At 38.2% G+C, this 22,649-nt stretch overlaps 2 protein-coding genes across 5 annotated transcripts in view; one reads left to right on the top strand and one right to left on the bottom strand.

The window, feature by feature from the left end:
• Positions 1–8,219, bottom strand: part of ANKRA2 (ankyrin repeat family A member 2) — a 13,785-nt gene extending 5,566 nt beyond the window's left edge. The window contains exons 1-3 of one of the 3 annotated variants that reach the window (XM_023207969.3): positions 7,694–8,219; positions 5,140–5,532; positions 3,352–3,510 (exon numbers count right to left, since the gene is read on the bottom strand). In XM_023207969.3, the coding sequence (XP_023063737.1) occupies positions 3,352–3,510; positions 5,140–5,428 (448 nt within the window). In that variant the 5' untranslated portion in view covers positions 5,429–5,532; positions 7,694–8,219. Of the gene's footprint in view, positions 1–3,351; positions 3,511–3,638; positions 3,800–5,126; positions 5,533–7,693 lie in introns of those variants that run through there. The other 2 variants (XM_023207970.2, XM_023207971.1) reach the window with 2 other exon arrangements.
• Positions 8,133–22,649, top strand: UTP15 (UTP15 small subunit processome component). 2 transcript variants are annotated; one of them, XM_023207968.1, is made up of 13 exons: positions 8,133–8,263; positions 9,785–9,957; positions 10,753–10,845; positions 10,938–11,122; positions 12,023–12,201; positions 13,123–13,248; positions 14,920–15,055; positions 19,104–19,188; positions 20,018–20,167; positions 20,899–21,000; positions 21,168–21,301; positions 21,468–21,526; positions 22,002–22,649. In XM_023207968.1, exons 2-13 carry the CDS (start codon positions 9,868–9,870, stop codon positions 22,217–22,219), a joined length of 1,557 nt encoding a protein of 518 aa, XP_023063736.1. In that variant the 5' UTR covers positions 8,133–8,263; positions 9,785–9,867; the 3' UTR covers positions 22,220–22,649. The 2 variants fall into 2 exon arrangements, with proteins under 2 accessions (XP_023063736.1, XP_023063735.1); XM_023207967.1 differs by lacking the exon at positions 8,133–8,263 and adding an exon at positions 8,287–8,460.

The raw sequence follows: 22,649 nt of genomic DNA, 5'->3' as shown, positions 1-22,649 counted from the left end.
TCACAATTTTCTTTTCCAAAACAAAAACTATAATTTTTTGTTTTAAAAATATAACTTAAAATGTATCCTAAAATTAAGGCTGGGCGCAGTCGCTCATGCCTGTAATCCCAGGACCTTGGTAGGCAGAGGCAGGTGAATCACTTGAGGTCAGGAGTTTGAGACCAGCCTGGCCAACGTGGCAAAACCCTGTCTCTACAAAAAATACAAAAATTAGCTAGGCGTGGTGGCGCATGCCTATAATCCCAGCTACTTGGGAGGCTGAGGTGGGGGGAATCACTTGAATCAGGGAGGCTGAGGTTGCAGTGAACTGAGATTGCGCCACTGCAGTCTAGTCTGGGTGACAGAAAAAAAAAAAAAGTATCCTAAAATTACAAGTACTCATTCTGTATCTGAGAATTGATTCATATTCACTTAAGGTAATTTTGATATCTACAATTTTATTTTTATGAGACAGGGTTTCGTCATGTTGCTCAGGTTGGCCTTGAACTCCAGGGTTCAAATGGATCCTCCCACCTTGACCTCACAAAGTGCTGGGATTACAGGCATGAGCCCCCATGCCTCAGCCTTTTAAAAAAACCTACAAATTGTTATTATCAATGAAATCTATTCTGAAGAAATGGCTTAGGTATTTAATTTTTAAAATGCTATTTCTGTATCCAAACTTAAGAGGAAGATGGGTCTAAAACACAGGAAGACACTTTTTGTCTTTTTATTGACTGACCCCATTGTGGTCTTAAATATTTTTATTTCAAGACTCTATGGGGTTTTCTTTTTACGAGGAATGAGGTCATAAATGAAAAACAGGCCTTGAGAGTAAATTTATTTATTTATTTTGAGACAGGGTCTCAATTTGTCACCCAGCCTCAACCTCCTGTGCTCAAGTGATCTTCCTGCCTTATGCCCCCAAATAGCTGGAACTACAGGTGGATGCCACCACGTCTGGGTAATTTTCATATTTTTTGTAGAGACAGGGTTTTGCCATGTTGCCCAGGTCTTCAACTCCTGAACTCAAGCAATCCGCCAGGCTCAGCCTCCCAAAGTGCTAGGGTTATAGGCATGAGCCACTGCGCCTGGCCTGAGAATAAATTCTTGGGTGTAGGCCCAGCTGTGGCTGATTAGCTGTGTGATCTTGGGTAACTTTAAACATTTTTGTCTGTAACGTGGGATGTAAATCAAATGATCTTAGGTATTTGTTTTTAGCTCAAAAATTCTATGGTGGATTATTTTAAGACAACTTCTTTAAAGACAATGCCAAATAGGGAGAGTTCTCCTTAAAAATTAGTAGCATTTGATCATTGACTTCAATGATACAATTGGATGGTCTTACTACAGAAGGAAAAGCAACTGGTGTCCCATGCAAATTTATGTAAGTAAACCAGAAATGGCCAACAGTGGCGTGAGAGTCCTACAGGAAGATTCTTCCTAGCTTAACTGTTACAGTGTGTGACTCAGAAATCAGGAGGGATTTAGTGTTTCCAAAGAAAAGACAGATTTTGTCATGCTTTAGAATATGGATATATTTATATTACATTCTCAAATACAGTGACTAACATATATACAGTTACATACTAACACAAATACAGTTGTTTTTCTCTTTTGAACATACTTATGCTACATAGAATATTTTTGTAGTTTAAATAGAAACACTTTACTTCCTCTAGAATGATTCTACACTTAAAAAGTTGTGGATTCAAGGTATTAAAAGGGGCAGTTTCATATTCATATTATATTCAAATTCAAAATTACAGTGCAAATCACTCAGCTTTTACTACAGAATCATTTATTGATCAGTGATCTGGTTTATAAGTAAAATGTGAAGCCTTGAACTCCAAGAACATGACAACACTGACAGTGTTTTAATTTCAAAAGGCTCAGAATTATTATCTGTAATCTCATTACTAACTCATTTTTATAGTAAAACTTTTAAGTTTTCATAATATTTTAATCTGTATTTGCTCTCAACAGAGAAATATAACACATGAACTATTTATTATTGATTGATTGGAATCAGGGTCTCACTCTGCTGCTCAGGCTGGGGTGCAGTGGTGTGATCACAGCTCATTGTAGTCTTGACCTCCTGGGCTCAAGTGATCCTCCTGCCAAGCCTCTTGAGTATCTGGGACTACAGGTGCATGCCACCACACCTGGCTAATTAAAAAAAATTTTTTTGGTAGAGATGGGGTCTTGTTATGTTGCTCAGGCTGGTCTTGAACTCCTGAGCTCAAGTAATCCTACCTCAGTATCCCAAAGTGCTGGGATTATAGGTGTGACCCACTGTGTCTAGCCCCACGTGAAATATTAAAAAATGTAATAATATATGAAAAAGTTTTCAATTGCTAAAACTACCAGGACATCACTTAAGCTTTCAAAAAACTTAAGTATAATGCATTTATTTATTTATTTTTAATTGACAATAATTGTGTATATCTATGGAGTACAAAGGGGTATTTTAATATATGTTTATATTATGGAATGATTAAAGCCAATTAACATCTATCACCTCACATACTTACTTTTTTGTGGTGAAAACATTTAAAATTTACTCTTTTAGCAATTTTGAAAAATATAATACATTATTATTTTTTATTTTTATTTTTCTGAGACAGGGTTTCACTCTGTCACCCAGGCTGGAGTACAACAGTGCAATCTCAGCTCATTGCAACCTCCTCCTCCCAGGTTCAAGTGATCCTCTCACCTCAGCCTCCCAAGAAGCTGGGAACAGAGGCATGCACCACCACACCTGGCTATTTCTAAAAATTTTTTCGTTTTTTATTTTTTGTATTTTTAGTAGAGACAGGGTCTTGCTGTGTTGCCCTGGCCAGTCTCGAATTCCTGAGCTCAAGCAATCCACCAGTCTCGGCCTCCCAAAGTGTTGGGATTACAGGTGTGAGCCACCATGCCCAGCCTTCACTGAATTATATTTATTATAGTCACCATTGTGCACAATACGGCATTAAGTAGTCCTCCTGTCTAGCTAAAACTTTGTATCCTTTGATCAATATCTCTACCCTTTCAGCATCTACTCACCTCTCCCAGCCTCTGGTAAACACCAGTTTACTGTGTACTTCCACTGAGTTCTACTTTTCCAGATGTCCCATATAGTGAGATCGTGTGGTATTTGTCTTTCTATGCCTGACTTATTTCATTTAGCATAATGTCCTCCACGTTCATCCATGTGTCGCTAAGTGACAGAATTTCCTTCTTTTTTAAGGTTGAATAGCATTCCTTTGTGTAGTATAATACATTTTCTTTATCCAAAGAATATGCATTTAATGGAAATAATGTTTTAAAGTCAAATTCTTGAAAGTATTATATTAAGCATATAGTAATACATCAGTGGCAAATACTTACAATTTGCTAACAGAGGTGTGGTAGAGACCTCATTTCCTCTGTGTTTGTTGGTTAAAGTAGTTGACTGTTTTATGGGTGAGAAATGCTTTGTTGTAGATGGGGTGTAGACATGCCTTACTTGAATTCCCGGAGAAGGAGATGTATGGATATTGCATTCAGCTAAGTAAAAAACAAATGTAAACATATTAAAAGCATTTCAATAAGAGTTCTATGTCAATGCCTACATTTAAAAAGAAATACATGAGGTATAATAGCTTCAATTAAACTATTTATCAAGTGATACTAACTTGTTTTTATCATAGAAAGTCCATACTTCCTTGTTTGCATAGTGGCGAGTTAATCTAGGCTGGGCATGGTGCTCAAGCCTGTAATTCCATCACTTTGGGAGGCCAAGGCAGGTGGATCACCTGAGGTCAGGAGTTCGAGACCAGCCTGGCCGACATGGTGAAACCCCGTCTCTACTAAAAATACAAAAAATTAGCTGGGCATGGTGGTGTACGCCTGTAATCCCAGCTACTCGGGAGGCTGAGGCAGGAGAATTGCTTGAACCCAGAAGGTGGAGGTTGCAGTGAGCCAAGATCTCGCCACTGCACTCCAGTCTAGGCGACAGAACGAGGCTTCCACTCAAAAAAAAAAAAAAAAAAAAAAGTCTGTACTGTACTACCACAGTGAAAGTTCTGGAAAAAAATATTAATCTTGAGTGATGTTATCCTAAGAGAATAGTTTTATTATTCAGGGTATCATTATAAAAGCAAATCTAGGGCATGATGACAGACTTCAATGCATTAAAGCATAGAAAGTGAATGCACCTTAAATATTCATAGAACAGGAATATTCAGGAAGGGATGTTACACTAATTCATTTCTAAAAGGAACACGAACTTTTTTTCTTATTATTTTATTTTTTGAGACAGAGTCTCACTCTATTGCCCAGGCTGGAGTGCAGTGGCATAATCTCAGCTCACTGCAACCACCGCCTCTCTGGTTCAAGCAATTCTTGTGCCTCAGCCTCCTGAGTAACTGGGATTACAGGTGTGTGCCACCATGCCTGGCTAATTTTTGTATTTTTAGTAGAGACGAGGTTTCACCATGTTGGCTAGGCTGGTCTTGAACTCCTGACCTCAAGTGAGGAGGTCACTTTGCCCACCTCGGTCTCCCAAAGTGCTGGGATTACAGGCATGAGCCACCGTGCCCAGCCCTATGATTTTTTTTTTTTTTTTTTTTTTTTCTGAGACGGAGTCTAGCTCTGTGGCCCAGGCTGGAGTGCAGTGGCCGGATCTCAGCTCACTGCAAGCTCCGCCTCCCGGGTTTACCCCATTCTCCTGCCTCAGCCTCCGGAGTAGCTGGGACTACAGGCGCCCGCCACCTCGCCCGGCTAGTTTTTTTTTTGTATTTTTTAGTAGAGACGGGGTTTCACCGTGTTAGCCAGGATGGTCTCGATCTCCTGATCTTGTGATCCGCCCGCCTCAGCCTCCCACAGTGCTGGGATCACAGGCTTGAGCCACCATGCCCGGCCGGCCCTATGATTTTTAAAGGAACAATAGGGAACTTCATTAGGGAATTTGTAAACAAACATTAAAAGGAAGTTTTTAAAAAAATCAACATGTACTTCCTTTAAATATTATATAATCTGAAATTATTTTAATTTGGCTTCTGTGAGATTCCAGAAAATCATATTAAAAAATGACTTCTAAACTGTCTTCCCAAACTCAAAATTTCATGATTGGGAAAAAAACCCAAACACACAAAAACAAAAACAAATGCAGATATTTATACCATAACTTTCAACCTTTAAATAGGACAGATGCCACCTCCAGGTCAGAGTTAACCTGATCTTGAATATTTTTACTATCTTCTTCATTTAAGGACTTCACAAATCGAGAACACACATTCATATCAAATCGGTTAGGCAATATGAATTTCATTCCCATGGCAACACCCTGAGCTGACCCTTCTTCTGAATTTGGGTCCAGTGGATGTTCTATTTTAATGTCTGGCATGCCAGTTAGGCTATAAGTGCTGGGACACTCTTCCACTATAAGCTGGGCTCCAATATCCAGATTTGTTGATGTAGCCATGATTTCAACTGTAGTTTCAATAATTAAAACATTTCTTCATGATTTCCTTTTGGTTTTATAAGAGCAGTATCCAGTGTATTCTTGGAATTTGGATATTTAAAAATCTGAAAGAAAAAAATTAGAAAATTAAAAGTATTCTATCAACTTAGGCAAAAATACACAAAATAATCATTTTCAATCCAGTATCGAAACAATGTTCTTGAAAGCACCTATACATAATAGAAAGCATATAATGTTCAGAGGTAGAGAAACCTGAGTATGTATCCAAGCTTTGCCATTAATTAGCTGTGTGACCTGTATAAGTTACTCAATCCCTCTGAGTTTCCGTGTCATTTATAAAATAGGGATACCACCATTAACCTTACAGGGTTCTGGTAAAGACCAAATGAAATACTGGACAGTGACATTCTCACCTCCATCATTAAATTCCAATAAATTTTAGTTACTGTTTCTCCCATATCCTATACCTGAATATTGCCAAATGGATAAAAGATCAGGCTAACAATGAAAATAAACTTTAACTTCTTACCTAAGGTTAGTTCTTTAATATGCTATGTTTATATAGGTGGCCCTTAGTTTGAATTTAGAAATGATATAATTCATGTTGTATCCACGTTTATTGGCATTGTTATCTGTAACACCTGTGATTCCCAGACCGTGAAAGACTTTACAAAACTTTGGTTTTCATGAACTGAAGGTACATTTATCAATTTTTGTTCAGATTAAGCATTAGCAACTTAATGTAGGTTTCATGACAAATAAAGTAGGTAGATTATCGATTGGCTTTCCAAGATGTGTAATTGTCTTAGATACATTATCATTTGGGACAGGAAGGATATTAATAACATCCAGTTAATTTTTTCACGTTAGGGTTTATTGCCTCTTAGAAGTTTTGAGAGGGTGCAGGGTGTTATAAAATTGGAATTCAAATTAAAAGAAAAATGCATTAGGATCACAGTGGAGCAAGGATCACCAAACCCTACATTTACAGATAACCACCTTTTACAATTTTAAAAACATTTTCAAAGATTAATCCTTATAACAATCCTTTGAGTAGGCAGATCAGATAATCATATGTCCACCTAGGAGAGGAGAAAAAGGAAACTCATGAATTATGAGGGCTTACTCAGCTCTTCTTACTCCATCACTCTGACCATTAAAATGAGGCAGCACTGAACAAAGCCAAAACCTCCACGAGAGAGTTGAATAAATAACACATAGTATAGTAAGGGGGGAAAAAAAGGGCAGGAAGAAGGTTAATACATTTCGGCAAAAAGAAGGAAACCAGAAAAGAAAGTAAGTTCAGTGATTCAAAGGGAGATGGATGTGCAATGCATTAGTCCATGCTGTCTTAAAAGGTACTGGACAATCCCAACTGTGTTTCCTAAAGGAAGAACCATCTCCCCCTTTCTCCTATCCAGCAGTTGGCTAAGTGCAACTCCCCTAAGCTCTCTGAGTACCCTGCATATATCTGTATTTTAGCATTTACCATTCTCTTGACCATTTAAATAACACCTAAATTGAAAACTCCCCTAGGATGGGGACCACTCTTACCAATCTCTGCACACAAAACAGTACTTGGTCCTACCAGGTGCTCCGTAAATGTTTTCTGATCTTAACTTTAATAATTTTTTCCATACTCTTTTTTTCTATTTCTAACATTTGCTGATTAGACCTGGCTTTCCACTCCCAATATCGCTACTAACGAGCTGGGCAATCCTGGACAAACAAATAATACAAGTTTTCTGAAATTCACCTATTATAAAAAGGTGTTGAAATAGGCCTTTCTAATATTCTTTCCAGCTCTAAACAGCTTCCATGTTACAAATCAAGGTTTATAGATGGTATTACAGGTCTTCGAGAGGAGAATAGCAAATGTGCTTAGGGGAAGGGGTGGGTGGAAAAAGAACGCTTATCTTGGCACAGCAGTCTAATGAGAGGAGAAGCAAACTTGATTGGTAAGACAAAATTTTGAAGAACAGGAGAGGGAGGCGGGGGTGAGGGAGGCGGGGGGGTGGTGAGGGGGCTGGGGTAAACACGACTTAGAAGAGGAGGTGGTGAGAAAAAGGGGGTAAGGCAATAGATAGCTAGGTTCACCTTGATCTGTCAGAGCCCAGGGATGAAGGGATAGAGAGTCTAAGGAGATACAGTGGGTAGCTATGCTAGTTCCTGCGGATGTTAATAACAGGAGCCCCTCGTTTCTTCCTGATCCTGGAATTATCCTACAAGGAGAGGAAGGTGCTATGAAAATAAATGATGCCTCACAGGCTACAGGTGTCCCAGCGTCCCGAGACAGGAGCCCGCTGGAGGGGAGACTCTTGTAGGAAAGGAAGTCCGTTCTGTCGCCACCGGCCAGCTGTGCCCGAAAAGTCCCAGGAAGAAACTCTCGCTCATCCGCGGCGAGCGGATCCCGGGCACGGGGGCTGGAGGCCGACCCGGTGAGAGTGCAGGGTCTCGCGACCACCGACGACAGCAGACAGCGAGTCGAGCCTTCCCATCTGAGGCCAGCTTCAGTACAGGCCTCCAAGCCCGGGCTTGTTTTGGCCGCGACGTCACTTCCGATTTCTTCTTTCGCCTTCTGGCTGAAAAACGTTCTGTAGCAGTGCAGCTGAGACTTTCAGGTTTTCTTTTCTTTGTCTCTCTCTCCTTTTTTTTTTTTTTTTTGCCGCCTTTACGCGCCAAGGCCCATCCTGCCGGAGTACTACACAGATAGGGTCATTTCAGTTGACGGTTCTGGGTCACCAGAGCAGAGGAAGCCCTATTTTCGCCCTCCGGTCACGCCTCCTGCTCCAGATCGCCCCGCCCACCTGACTCGCCTCTGCGCCGCCGGGTTGCGTGAGTATCTTGAGCGTGCGCTGGTACGTCATTTTCGCGCGACGTTAGGTTCGCTGTGTGTGTCGCCGGCTCCTTGAAGGTCCACGTGATTTTTACGCCAGTGCTGCTGAACTGTCCAGGGGATAGGGAGCTGGCCCAGTCCGATTAATTGTCCTTGGGTCGAGGTGTCTCGTCGGACCCTTTGGGGCTCGGTGGAGGTAGGTGAAGGCGGCTCCCATTGAGGGAAGCCCACACACCCGGCCTTCCTGTGTTATCTGGCATGCTCTTCTGGGGCTTCCCAGGCTGCATAGTAGAGTGGCTAAATTCTTTAACAGGTTCAAGTTTCCCTCAATTAAGCTTCGACCTAGGTTCTTCTCTGCAATTACACCGTCTCCTGTCCACCGTTGTTAGTTCCCGGAGTAATCAGCAACTCTCCAAGGCAATGGACACATTTCCATCTTTGTCTTTGCTTACGAGGTTCCCTCAGGTGAAGTGAACGTAATGGAGTTTTAAAAGATTTGGGAGATAAAATCAGCAGATCTTGTTAACTATTTGGATGTAGGGGGTGAGGAAGGAGGACACGGAAAGGCTGAATCTAGGTTAATATCTGGTGCCAGTCACCAGCCAAAATGGAGTATACTGGAGTAAGCGAGGGCACAGACCATGTCTTTATTTCATTCACCATTATATCCCCAGTGCCTAGAACAGTGTCCTGCACATTGGTAGGTACTTTAATGAACAGAAGAGTGTTCCCCCTTTAATCACTGGTCGTTGTATTTCATTAAAGCACCTTTTAAATATATGTTATACCTATTTATCGTGGTGTTATTGATGTAAAGTTTTCAGGCTTCTTGGAATAGATGATGAGTACCACCTCGAATCATTTACCTGATAACATTGAATCTCTTTTGCAATTGAATCGTTCTGGGAAGATGTTTTGGCTCGATTGCATGTTATTTAAAAGTTTTATCCTATTCTGCCACTTTAGTGTTGCATTTAATTTCAGGATTGCTTTATTACAGTTTTCGTTCCTACAGTTTAAACCTTTTAAAGTAAATTTAATTTTAAGCTTCTACATTAGAAGCTTTGTGTTTTTTAATTATTAGCATTTTTAGGCTTTCAGGAAATCAAGTCCGTAACTACAATTGTTATAGATTAAATGTCATCCAAAACTTGGATTCAGGAAACTTATATTTGCAGTTTCACCTTAATATTTCCTGTTGCCAAAAAATGGACACTCAAAGCCAGCATAAGCCTTTTTGGTTTGGCTACTGTAAGGCTGTGCTAGATTTATTTCCAAGTGTTGTAAAACGGTTGGCTAGGTGTAAGAACCTTTGTGTACAACTGAATAGATGGTGCGATGTGATAGCCCTTACTTTAATTATTCCTGCTTCCTATAGATTGCCTTTTCTGGGTTACAATTACATGGCTTATTTGGTCTCTAATCTATATACTTCCACACAGACTTTTTAAAGAAAGCAGAGTGGAAATCAACTATATGTACAAGTTTATAATATGTATATAAAATATTTTCTTTTTCAGAATTACGACAGAGTCACTGCAATTATTTCTAATACCAATTCCAAAATAGTGACCCTTGGACAATAGTGCAATTATATGGAATTATGGCTGGTTATAAGCCTGTAGCTATTCAGACATATCCTATACTTGGTGAAAAAATCACGCAAGATACACTGTACTGGAACAACTATAAGGTGAATGTGGGAGATAATGAGGGAGGAGGGATTTGTGTTTATGCCAATTTCTCTAGCATATGTTATACTCTGGATGCTCTAACAGAGAACTGTTAACTAAAAACTATCAGCAGCTTATAGTTTGGGCAGATAATTTGATATCTATTTTTTCTTGGAATTTTATGTAAAAGTCCATACTGCTTAATCAGATTAACCATACAAATACCCAGCACAGAATAGATGATCAATCAATGCCAAATGAATTAAATTTTAAAATTTGAATCTCATGTATGTAAAGATGTTTAATGAAATATTGCTTATAATAGTAGAAATCTTGAAAAACCTGAATCTATTAGTAATGGACTGGTATAGTAAATTACAGTGTGTCCTTAAAATGGATGGTAAGTCTGTTGCTCCTATGACAGCTAATATGTGTTACTAAGTGAAAAGAAGCAAGATGTGGAACAACCTGCATGGTATGATTATCTTTGTGTTATTTTAAAAGTACATGGTTATTATTTGCTGGTATAGACATGATAACTTTTTTTTTTTTTTCTGGTAGAAATCACAGTAAACTCAATAGCTGAAGAGACAGAGTGGAGTGTGGCTTTCTAACCATACATTTATTTCAGTGGCAACAAGAATAGTCTGGGTGATGAGATATGGACCTTTTTTGCTTTCTTTGTAATTTTATGTTAAATACAACCTAAGAAATGTTACTAAGAACAAAGAGAAATGGTCTGTAAGAAATTATGTAATGCTTAGATAGGTCTTACCAGCAGTAACTCTGTTAACATGCTATTATTTTTTATTAAGACCCCTGTTCAGATTAAGGAATTTGGTGCAGTTTCAAAAGTAGACTTTTCTCCTCAGCCTCCATATAATTATGCTGTCACAGCTTCCTCAAGAGTAAGTATAATATTGAATTTCTTTATTTTTCTTTTGTATAGTTTACTACTGATCTTGAGCCATCTGGTGAAATACTGTCTTTCATTTTGTAGATTCACATTTATGGCCGATACTCCCAAGAACCTATAAAAACCTTTTCTCGATTTAAAGACACAGCGTACTGTGCTACTTTTCGACAAGATGGTAGATTGCTTGTGGCTGGCAGTGAAGACGGGGGAGTTCAACTTTTTGATATAAGTGGGAGGGCTCCCCTCAGGCAGTTTGAAGGCCATACTAAGTAAGAGACAGTTGGTTTTTATGTGTTCTGGTTTTATTTTGTCGTAAGCTCTTTTTTTCTCTGGGCTTTGATGAAAAACATAGAGCAGTTTTATGAAGATTATTTGCCTGTGTGTACTATATTTCCTGATTGTTCTAAGAGTGCTTAACTTGGGTTCCGTGGTCCAGTTTCATGGGGCGTATGAATTCCCTAGAATTGTATGTGATATTTTAGGAAATACACGTTTATCTAGGGAGCTATTCTGTAGCTTTTGGTTAACTTTAGCGGGGTCTGTGGCCCAGCTGAGGTGATGAATTACTGATCTAAAGACAACCTTACAGCTAGTAATGAGGGCTGTATCGGCCTGTACTGTCTCGGAGGCTCTCATGTTGAAGTCAAGTTGGAAGGTGGATTTTCTTCTTGGATTTATAGTATTTTGCCCCTTGATAAATTAAGTGGCCATCACAATTTTGTATTATAACTTCATTTTCAGGATTACCAATGTCCTTGCTGAAATTTGACAAAATATAACAGAAATTTATGTAACATGATTCTATTTAGTGGTAAATCTTTTTAGAGTTTTTTAAAGAACTTTTTGAAATTTTAAAAACTGAACTGCCTTTGCGCCCATATTCAGCAGCTAAATGGAATTGTTAACATATTAGAAAATATGATTTTAAGGCTATTCTTTAATATATTTTTTTAAACTTTACAATATAGGAGTATTTACATTTCTTAATTGGCTTGGGGGCAAACACTTGTAAGTTTTCTCTTTCTTTCATGATTTCCTTCTATGAAGGCTCCCTAAAACTCAGCTGCTTTTTTTTTTTTTTTAATCTGAGAAAAAGGAACATTTTATGTTAGAAGGTACCAGAAAAATAATTTTCTTGCTTTTTAATGTACTGATCTTCGATCTTTCAGAGCAGTTCATACAGTAGATTTTACAGCTGATAAATATCATGTGGTCTCTGGAGCTGATGATTATACAGTTAAATTATGGGATATTCCAAATTCCAAAGAAATTTTGACATTTAAAGAACATTCTGATTATGTGAGGTGTGGATGTGCTAGCAAACTTAATCCGGATCTCTTTATAACAGGTTGGTGAACTCTATTCCCTCCTGAAGCAAATAATCTCATGGGGATGTACTTTAATGTTGCTAAGGGACTCTTGGGATGGAGAGGTTTAAAATTTTTTTTATGAAAGAATGTGTGTCTGATTAATTCTTCAGTTTTTAAATTAATTTTTATGTATATATGTTTGTATTTATTTTGAGACAGGGTCTCACTCTGTTACCCAGGCTGGAGTGCAGTGATGTGATCACAGCTCACTGCATCTGCTACCCCCAGGCTCAAGTGATCCTCTCACCTAAGCCTCCCAAGTAGCTGGGACTATAGGTGCCCACCACCACGTGCCGCTACTTTGTGTATTTTTTTTTTTTTTTTGTAGAGACAGGGTTTCGCCATGTTGCCCAGGCTGGTCTCAAACTCCTGGGCTCAAGTGATCAGCCTGCCTCAGTTTCCTCCCAGAGGGCTGGGATTACAAGTGTGAGCCACCGTGCCTGGCTTCCAATTGTTTTTTATTTTCTTATTCTTCTTTTATGGATCGTTCATGTCTTCCAAGTGTGTTTGGAAAAAGCAGACTGTCCTGAAAACATAATAGACTCTCAGAACTGTAGTGGATAGTTCCTTGCCTCAAGCAGCCAAGAAACAAAGACAGTGCAGTTTAGCCTTTGTAGGTGCCTTTACGAAGATTTCCAGATGATTCAGTAGTGACAGTAGTCCAAAGAAAGGAATATTTTAAGATCAGAGCAAGTTAGATTCTGTATAGTATTGTGTAGTACTTCTTCAGGCACGATCAGTAGTAGAGGGTTTGGAGGTCCTGTGTCTTCATGAATATACATACGTGTCTTTTTAAAATTCCATCTAAACTTTTTTTCCTTTTAAAATTTGTACCTGGATACATACAGTTTTTGTTGTTTTAAACAGTCAAACTAAAAATACAAAAATTGACATTTTAGGATCATATGATCATACTGTGAAGATGTTTGATGCACGAACGAATACGAGTGTTCTCTCTGTTGAGCATGGGCAGCCAGTGGAGAGTGTCCTGCTTTTCCCCTCTGGAGGTCTTCTGGTGTCAGCAGGTACTTCTTAAAAATAGCTTTCACCAATATTGTTGGTTTTGAATCACATTTGTTTAAAATCAGTTGCTCTTTATAATTTATCAGTGTGCACTTGAATTGCGTATCTAAGTTTTTGTTCAAACAGTTGATAGGTAGGACTGGCAAGCAGTTATCATTTATTGTGTACCTAATGTGAGCCAGGCACTGTGCTGTTATATACATATTAACTCTAATGCCCTAGACGATGCTACAAGGTAGTTAGCTTTTTCCCTATTTTACAGCTAATGAAATGAAAGTTTTAACTGATTTTTCCAAGGCAAAGTGGTAAGTGATCTGAAATCACAGAACTCGAGAGCCTACCATAGGTATTTAGCCCTGTGCCATCTTACTTAACCCTAGAAATTTAGCTCATACTCCTTTTACTCCTACCTAACAGATCTGCAGCAGCTTTTGAAAATCAGTTATTTGAGATCTGGTAGGCTTGTCTCTTTTTCTGTGCCTCTCTTGGTTGAAATGCCCCTACCCAGCGAATAGCTGCTAGTACTAGAGAAAGGAGATAATGTGCTCTCAAAAGGGGCCTTGGTACATTTTTCAACAAGTTGGGACTGAGATGTTTTTCTCGTTTTGTACATACTGCATTTTCATAATTACAGTGGAAGAAGTAAATTGGTTTTTTTCATTTGTAAATAAAGTAAAATGTGTTCATATTAGAAGAATGTATTGGTAGTATGTACACTTGACAACATATATGTTGCTATGTTGCTGTGTGTGCATCCTTTTTTTTTTTTTAATTCTAAAATCTGGCTAGAAATTACTCTGTTTTATATTATTTTCCCCAGTAGCTATTTGATTTAAAAATAAGTTGAGGCGGGGCGTGGTCGCTCATGCCTGTAATCCTAGTGCTTTGGGAGGCCGAAGCAGGTGGATAGCTTGAGTCCAGGAGTTTGAGACCAGCCTGGGCAACATAGCAAGACTCTAAGACTCATCTCTAATTTAAAAAAAAAAAATATGGTTGATAATGTCAGATATTTCTACTTTTCTTGCTGTTACTCTGACAAATGGGAAAAATATCAAGTTGAATAGGGAGAATAGAATGCTAATCTCCACTGTGTGTCACTAGCTAATTGTGACCTTGGGCAATCCCTTAAGGTCTCTAGACCTTGAAAATGAGAGGGTTGGACTAGATCAGTGATTTCAACTGTGATCCCTCTTGTGAGGTACCACATAGGAGTGGAGAGGTGGGAACTGTAAGTTGGGTTCCAACTCCTGTTCCCCAGTCAAGATTTCGGTCTCCACTTCCATCCCTTTTTCTGTTTTTCCAGATTAGACTTTTCTCCTTGATATTTTGCTGCAAATCTACATTATTCACTCCCACCGCTGTATAGAATTTCTTTTTAAAAATGATTTTATTACAATTTTCTTAAAATGAACTCTTTCAGTTATACATTTATTTTGCTGGAATTTCTGTATGCTTCACAAATATTATTTGTCATAACAGTTCTGTGAGGTAGGAACTGTTATTACCAATAACCCAGGAAGTGGTGGAGCCAGGATTTTACCAGGCAGCCTGGCCTGGACTCCCTCACTCAGCCTGCATGCTTTGTGGAGTGTCCAGGGAAGAATGCTTTTCAGTTCTTTAATATGTTGAATCTGTTGGCAGAATATCCAACTAATGATGATTTCTTTTTATAGGAGGTCGTTATGTTAAAGTCTGGGATATGTTAAAAGGAGGACAATTGCTCGTATCTTTGAAAAATCATCACAAAACCGTGACATGTTTATGTCTAAGCAGCTCTGGACAGAGGTTACTCTCTGGCTCACTGGATAGGTTGGCATTTTAATTTTTTTGTATATTATTATTAGTGTACAGATGTTTACTGTTTGAGGAAATGAGTTATTTCAGCAATATTTGTGATAAGTATTCTGATAATGATTTCCAGGAGATAAAAACCTGTTGAGTTGAAAATAGTTTTGACCTTTTGTTTACATATAGCTACTTATTTTCTCTTTTGACACAATTTGTTTTAACTTATATACTTAAACAACATTATTGAACCATTTGAATGATAACCTTTTAAATAATGTTATTCTATAAACCATATTTTAAAACCATTATTGTACATTCATATATTTTGAGGTTTTCTTTTTGTTTTTGTTTTTTTTTTTTTTTTTTTTTGAGACGGAGTCTTGTTCTGTCACCCAGGCTGGTGTGCAGTGGCACAATCCGGGCTTATTGCAACCTCTGCTTCCCAGGTTCAATTGATTCTTGTGGCCCTCCTGATTAGCTGGGATTACAGGTCTACAACACCACACCTGGCTAATTTTTGTATTTTTAATAGAGATGGGGTTTCGCCATATTGCCCAGACTGGTCTCTAACTTCTGGCCTCTTGTGATCTGCCCACGTTGCCCTCCCAAAATGCTGGGATTACAGGTGTGAGCCACTGTGGTGGACCTAAAGAGTTTTTTAAAAATTAGATAATTTTTTTTTTTTTTTGAGATGGAGTCTCACTCTGTTGCCCAGGCTAGAGTGCAGTGGTGTGATCTCAGCTCACTGCAGCCTCCACCACCTGGGTTCAAGTGATTCTGCCTCAGCTTTCTGAGTGGCTGGGATTACAGATGCCTGCCACCCTGCCTGGCTAGCTTTTGTATTTTTAGTAGAGATGGAGTTTTGCCATGATGGCCCGGCTGGTCTCGAACTCCTGACCTCACATGATCCACCCACCTTGGCCTTCCAAAGTGCTGGGATTACAGGCATGAGCCACTGTGCCTGGCCTAAAAGTTAGATAGCACATTTTGTTTAGCCTAATATCTAATGTAAAAATAAAATATATATAAAATTTAATTTCAGCATGTAATCTATGTCAAAATGGTTAAGATACTAGAAATAAATTAAGCATCTAAACATGTGCACTGTGATACAATAATCATGTTTTAGGTTGAGTGCAGTGGTTTACACCTGTAATCCCAGTGCTTTGGGAGGCCAAGGTGGGAGGATCACTTGAGGGCAGGAGTTTGAGACCAGCCTGGGCAATATAGTGAGACCCCATCTCTACAAAAAATTTAAAAAATTAGCTGGCCACAGTGGTACACACCTTTAATCATAGCTACTAGGGAGGCTGAGGCAGGAGAAGCACTTGAGCTCAGGAGTTTGAAGTTGCAGTGAGTTGTGATAGTACCACTGTACTCTAGCCTGGATGACAGCGACACCCTATCTCTAAAAAAAAAAGAACGTTAATATTTTGTAAAAATTACTGTCTCAGTTTTTAAATTAAAATTAGGTAAAATAAAAAATTTAGTTTCTCATTTTCACTAGTCACATTTCAAATGGTCAGTAGCCACGTATGGCTAGAAGTATGGCACAGTTTTAGAATTTACATTATTTATTATTAGTATTTTTTTTTGAGACAGGGTTTTGCTGTGTTGCCCAGGGTGGAGGGCAGTGGTATGATCTTGGCTGACTATAACCTCCACCTCCTGGCTTCAAGCAATCCCCTCACCTCAGCTTCCTGAGTAGCTGGAACCACAAGCATGTGCCACTGTACCTGACTCATTTTTGTATTTTTGTTGAGATGGGGTTTTGCCATGTTGCCCAGGCTGGTCTCAAAACTCCTGAGTTCAACAGATCCTCCTGCCTCGGCCTCCCAAAGTACTGGGATTACTGGCATGAGCTACCGTGACTGGCCTACATGATCTATTTTTGATTATTTTATTTCCATATTTTCATTTTTTTCTGCTGTTATGAAAAACTTTAGTTTTCAGCATGTTAATTAAAAAGTATACAGTCACCCCTTGGTACCTGAGGGGAATTGGTTTTGGATGCCCGAGTCCCTTATTTAAGATGGCATATTTGCGTATAACCTACACACATCTACTATATACTTTAAATCATCTCTAGCTTATTTGTAATACCTAATACAATGCAAATGCTATGTAAATAGTTGTTACACTGTATTTTAAAATTCTGTATTGTTTTATTTATGTATTTATGGATATTTTTAATCCATGGTTGGTTGAATCTGCAGATGTGTAACCTGCCATAAGGATTGAATGTATATATTTTAAAAGCTAGAAAATATTTTTAATACAAAGGAATTTTTTGTGTAAATACATGGCAAGTATTTACACATGTTACTGAAATCATGTTACTAGGCAATTTGGGACTTGATTCTTAGGTGTGTTCCTAAAAGCTAAGTGTAAATTGGCTCTATTTGTGGTGGTTTCAACCAAGAGTGATTTTTGTTCCTCAAGGAATGTTTGACAATATCTTGAGAAAGTGTTGTTTTTTATCACAACTCGTGGTACTTGTCATATAGGGGATAGAGGCCAGGAAGGCTGCTAAACATCCTACAATGCACAGAACAGCGCTTACAAAAAAGAATTCTGTGCCCCAAAATGACAGTAATTCTGAGGTTGAGAAGCCCTGATCTTTGGCTTCATAGGTACTTTCTTTCTTTCTTTTTATTTTGATTTATTTTTTGTAGAGACGGGGTTTCATCTTGTTGCCCAGGCTGGTCTTGAACTCCTGGGCTCAAGCAATCTGCTGATCTTGGCCTCCCAAAGTGCTGGGATTACAGGTGTGAGCCATCACACTAGGCATTCTGATGTGCTTTCATTGATACTTTTTCTTTTATTTTTTTTAAAGACTGAGTTTCACTCTTGTTGCTCAGGCTGGAGTACAATGGCGCGGTCTTGGCTCACCGCAACTTCTGCCTCCTGGGTTCATGTGATTCTCCTGCTTCAGCCTCCTGAGTAGCTGGGATTACAGGCATGTGCCGCCATGCCCGGCTGATTTTGTATTTTCAGTAGAGACAGGGTTTCTCTATATTGGTCAGGCCGCTGTCTAACTCCCGACCTCAGCTGATCCACCTGCCTCGGCCTCCAAAAGTGCTGGGATTCAGGTGTGAGCCACTGTGACCGGCCGATACCTTTTCTTTACTCCCAAGTTTGATCTTCAGATGACAGTGGCTCATGGTCTATCCTTTCGTTTTTTTTGTTTTGTTTTGTTTTGTTTTTTAAAAAAATTTTTGAGACAGAGTCTTACTCTGCGATCCAGGCTGAAAGGCAGTGGCATGATTTTGGCTCACTGCAACCTCTGCCTCCCAGGTTCAAGCAATTCTCATACCTCAGCCTCCTGAGTAGGTGGGATTACAGGCATGTGTCACCACACCTGGTTAGTTTTTATTATTTTTGGTAGACATTGGGTTATGCCATGTTGGCCAGGCTGGTCTTGAACTCCTGGCCTCAAGGGATCTGCCCACCTTGGCCTCCCAAAGTGCTGGGATTACAGGCCTGAGCCACCACACTCGGCCCTTCTATTTTTTTTTGTAAATGGCTAGTCAGAGTCTTTATATAGATGTTATAGTTAGGGCTGGTATACAGCCCTTTTTTTTTTGTTTGTTTGTTTTTATTTTTAAGACAGAGTTTCACTCTTGTTGCCCAGGCTGGAGTGCAGTGGTGCGATCTTGGCTCACTGCAACCTCCACGTCCCAGGTTCGAGCAGTTCTCCTGCCTCAGCCTCCCAAGTAGCTGGGATTACAAGCATGTGCCACCACGCCTCGCTAATTTTGTATTTTTAATAGAGATGGGGTTTCACTATGTTGGTCAGGCTGGTCTCAAACTCCTGACCTCAGGTGAATCACCCACCTTGGCCTCCCAAAGTGCTTGGATTACAGGTGTGAGCCACCGTGCCCTGCCTGCAGCTCATTTTTTAAGGGATTCAGTGATGAATTGGTTTGTAATTAACATTACTGATCTTTGTTTTTCTTCACTGTTGTATAGATTTTAATGTTTGTATTTTGAGTTTTCAGAAAATAGAAATTTGCATTTTATATTCATTTTCAAGGTGATTTTTGAGAAAGCTTTTCTTTTTTATTAGGAAGGTGAAAGTATACAGCACAACTTCCTATAAAGTAGTCCACAGTTTTGATTATGCAGCTTCAATTTTGAGTCTTGCCCTTGCAGTAAGTACCTTTACCTGTTTTTAAGTCTGTCACTAACCCTGCCTGTTACATGAAACTGAAATGGAATTTTGGGCTTTATTTTTGGATTTGAGTAACTTTTCTTACCACATTAGATATTTGAGTTAAGACAATTACTGGAATATGTTACTTGTCCTAATGACTTAGCATGAATGCAGGTTTAGGTCCCACTCACTGCATAACTTCAGACTAAGTACAGTGCTCTAGGTATTGTTAACACTAAATGCAGGTCCTGGGAAGCTGGTAAATCTCTCTTCAACTCATTTAATTCAAGAGTATTATAGTACACTAGAAAGGCAGATTAGCTCTCTGAACAGAAAAAAAGATTGAGGGGGAAGGGGACAACAAAATGAAAGATCTCCTTTTCTTTGTTACTGCTCTTTCTGAAATGTATACTGTCAAGTTTTATGAGAAGCCACATTTGGGCAGGAAGGCATTTGACTATAATATAATATGGAAATCTGATTTGGGAGAGGAAAAGCTTATTAAAAATATTTTTGGGGGGCAGGATCGTAAAAGTCATGCTACTGTGTATGTAATCCTTGATGCCGTTAACTTTGTATTATTATACAAACTTTCCCGGTGATATTTTACAAGTATAAGTTCTGTCAATGTACTTGTATCCTAAGGAAAAAATGATTTCACTTTAACGTCTTACACCAATCATTGTTAGGCAGACTATGTGTATCTGAATGGAACCGTTGGTGAATGTATGGACAAGCAGCAAACACATTATAAATGTGTTTTGAAGTAAAAGTACTATAAATTTTGAGTTAAGAATAGACTAACTTATTTTTCTAATTGTTATTAGCATGAAGATGAGACAATAGTTGTAGGAATGACCAATGGAATACTGAGTGTTAAACATCGGAAATCTGAAGCAAAGAAGGAATCAATTCCCAGAAGAAGAAGGCCTGCATATCGAACCTTTATTAAAGGAAAAAATTACATGAAGCAACGGGTATTTGTGCATTTCTCATTTTTGTTTAAAGGGTGAAATTTTTTAGAGTAACCAGCTTCATCCATGCACATTACTGGAAAGTGTGGTTATGGCACTTTATTTTGCATTTCTCTACACCAGAATTATTTCTAGATTGCTAGATTGGGGACATTATTGACGAGTAATGGGGAACAAGGACTACTTTTTGTAATACTCTGCATCATAACATAATGTTATAATGCTTTACTTCATTCAAAATATTGTCTTTCACATATTACCTGGTTTGATCTAAATCCCAAGAAGTAGTAGAACCAATCATGTCCCCGTTTGGCACCTGAGAAGATTGAGAGACAAAGAATTTGTGATTGATTAAGGATTTCATTACTGGTATCCAGAGTTGTTGAGACTAGATCTCATTATCTCTGATTGTTGTTTTGTTTCTATTGTATTACACTGCCTGCCACATAAAGAAAATTTGAAATGAGGAATTTTTACCTAGAATTAAGGCAATGTTGCATGTTGTAAGTTAAAATTATAAGAAAGTAAGAACATGTTGATGTAGCAAGTTACTCCATTTTTTTTTTCTGACTCTGATTAGCAGGATTCGTTTTTATTTAATCTACATTATGGGCATATGAACATTATTTGTGGCATAGTTCAGAGATACCACTTCATTATGGAAAAGTTTATATTAAGTGTATCTTTATACAGATACTGATTTTTCTTCTCTATAAATGTGCTTTTCATTGCAGGATGACATTTTGATTAACAGGCCAGCAAAGAAACACCTAGAATTGTACGACAGGGATCTGAAACATTTTCGGATCTCTAAGGCACTCGACAGAGTTCTTGATGTGAGTGAGCATTTGTTTTTCTAAATCATGTTATTATTTACCCTGCATATTACCATGTCTTGGAACTGTGAAGATAAATACCTATTCAAACTTGATAATTTAGTGCAAGAGAGTGATGTTTTTTGTGCTGTTTTGTCTGCTCATATTGACTTTGGCAATTTTTCTAGCCCACTTGTACAATAAAGACACCTGAGATTACGGTGTCCATCATAAAGGAGTTAAATCGAAGAGGAGTCCTTGCAAATGCACTTGCAGGTCGGGATGAGAAGGAAATCAGTCATGTTCTTAATTTTTTGATAAGGTATGTTTTATGTCTGTGAAACACATTTTGCATCTGAAATCCTTTATCACCAAATAAAAGACATTTAGTTTGATCTTTATAGAGAACTGATGAAACAACTAAATCTGCTTTAAGGATTTTTTTTTTAAGTTTACAAGTTTCACTAACCTGAATTTTTACTTTGTAGGCATCTTTCTCAGCCAAGATTTGCCCCTGTTTTAATCAATGCTGCTGAAATAATTATTGGTAAGTGGTCATTAAAACTTGAAAATCCTAACATGCTTGCAAAAGTAGAGATGTCAAATAATCAAATTTGGAAATCAAGTAGATCAGAATATCTTGCTTTTATCAAATCTCAATATGGATTTTCATGGAGAAAATAACAAGGCAGTGCAGTTTAAAAGGTAGTAAAATGTTTATAGTGGCGTGACTTTGCTAGGGTTATTATAAAAACACTTTTATAGACATCTATAATGACAATTTTTCAAATGGGAAAATGAAAGTAAGTCAGGACTTCCATACTTTCTGTAATTATCATTTTTGAAATAAATTTACTCAGAGGGATTGTTATACTTTCTATAAATCATAAATTAATTATAAAGTAAGTACAGATTTTCAGTGTTCTTATGGTTAATATTTTTATACTTTTAAAAACTTTGGCTTTTCACTTAATATATAGAAAGATATTGCTAGTTAATGTGTTTGCTTTGTTTCTTTTTAGATATATATCTGCCTGTAATTGGTCAGTCCCCTGTAGTTGATAAAAAGTTTTTGCTACTTCAAGGACTTGTAGAAAAAGAGATTGATTACCAAAGAGAATTATTAGAAACCTTGGGGATGATGGATATGCTTTTTGCCACCATGAGAAGGAAGGAAGGCACTTCTGTATTGGAACATACATCTGATGGATTTCCAGAGAATAAGAAGATAGAATCATAGTGTCTGCTAAATAAGACATATAGGAACTCTGAAGTTGGAATAGATTTGATGTATTAAATGTCGGAAAGAGACTGTCTTTGATACATTAAAAAAACTATTTGCAGAAGCAGTTCCATGGAAGAGACTGGAATAATTATAGCCGGAAAACAAGTACCTGTTTTAAGTAAGACATGGTTTTCCATGTAATATTTTGAATCATAGCATCTTTACCTAGAAGATCTCAATTGTCTTGGTCACAGAGTAGGTTTATCTGGGATGGATATTAATTTTAGTACAGGAGTGTTCTGTATCAACATTTGGGTTGGTATTCAGATGGGAATTCAAATTTGAATCCTCTCTGGAGAGAGTCCAACTGGTAATCCTGCTAAAGGAACAAAGCCTTGTATTACTTCTGGAAAACCACAACAAAAACAAATGGCAATAACAAAAA

The sequence above is a fragment of the Piliocolobus tephrosceles genome, chromosome 4, assembly GCF_002776525.5.
Source record: "Piliocolobus tephrosceles isolate RC106 chromosome 4, ASM277652v3, whole genome shotgun sequence".
NCBI classification, from domain to species: domain Eukaryota; kingdom Metazoa; phylum Chordata; class Mammalia; order Primates; family Cercopithecidae; genus Piliocolobus; species Piliocolobus tephrosceles.
This window is presented reverse-complemented; position numbering and strand designations above follow the sequence as displayed.

Excerpts from the sequence above, each read along its gene's own strand:
- UTP15 (XM_023207968.1), top strand. The coding sequence starts at position 9,868 with ATGGCTGGTTATAAGCCTGTAGCTATTCAGACATATCCTATACTTGGT. Across the intron at positions 9,958-10,752 it reads TGTACTGGAACAACTATAAG|ACCCCTGTTCAGATTAAGGA; the intron begins GTGAATGTGGGA and ends TTTTTTATTAAG. Across the intron at positions 21,302-21,467 it reads GTTCTTAATTTTTTGATAAG|GCATCTTTCTCAGCCAAGAT; the intron begins GTATGTTTTATG and ends TTTACTTTGTAG.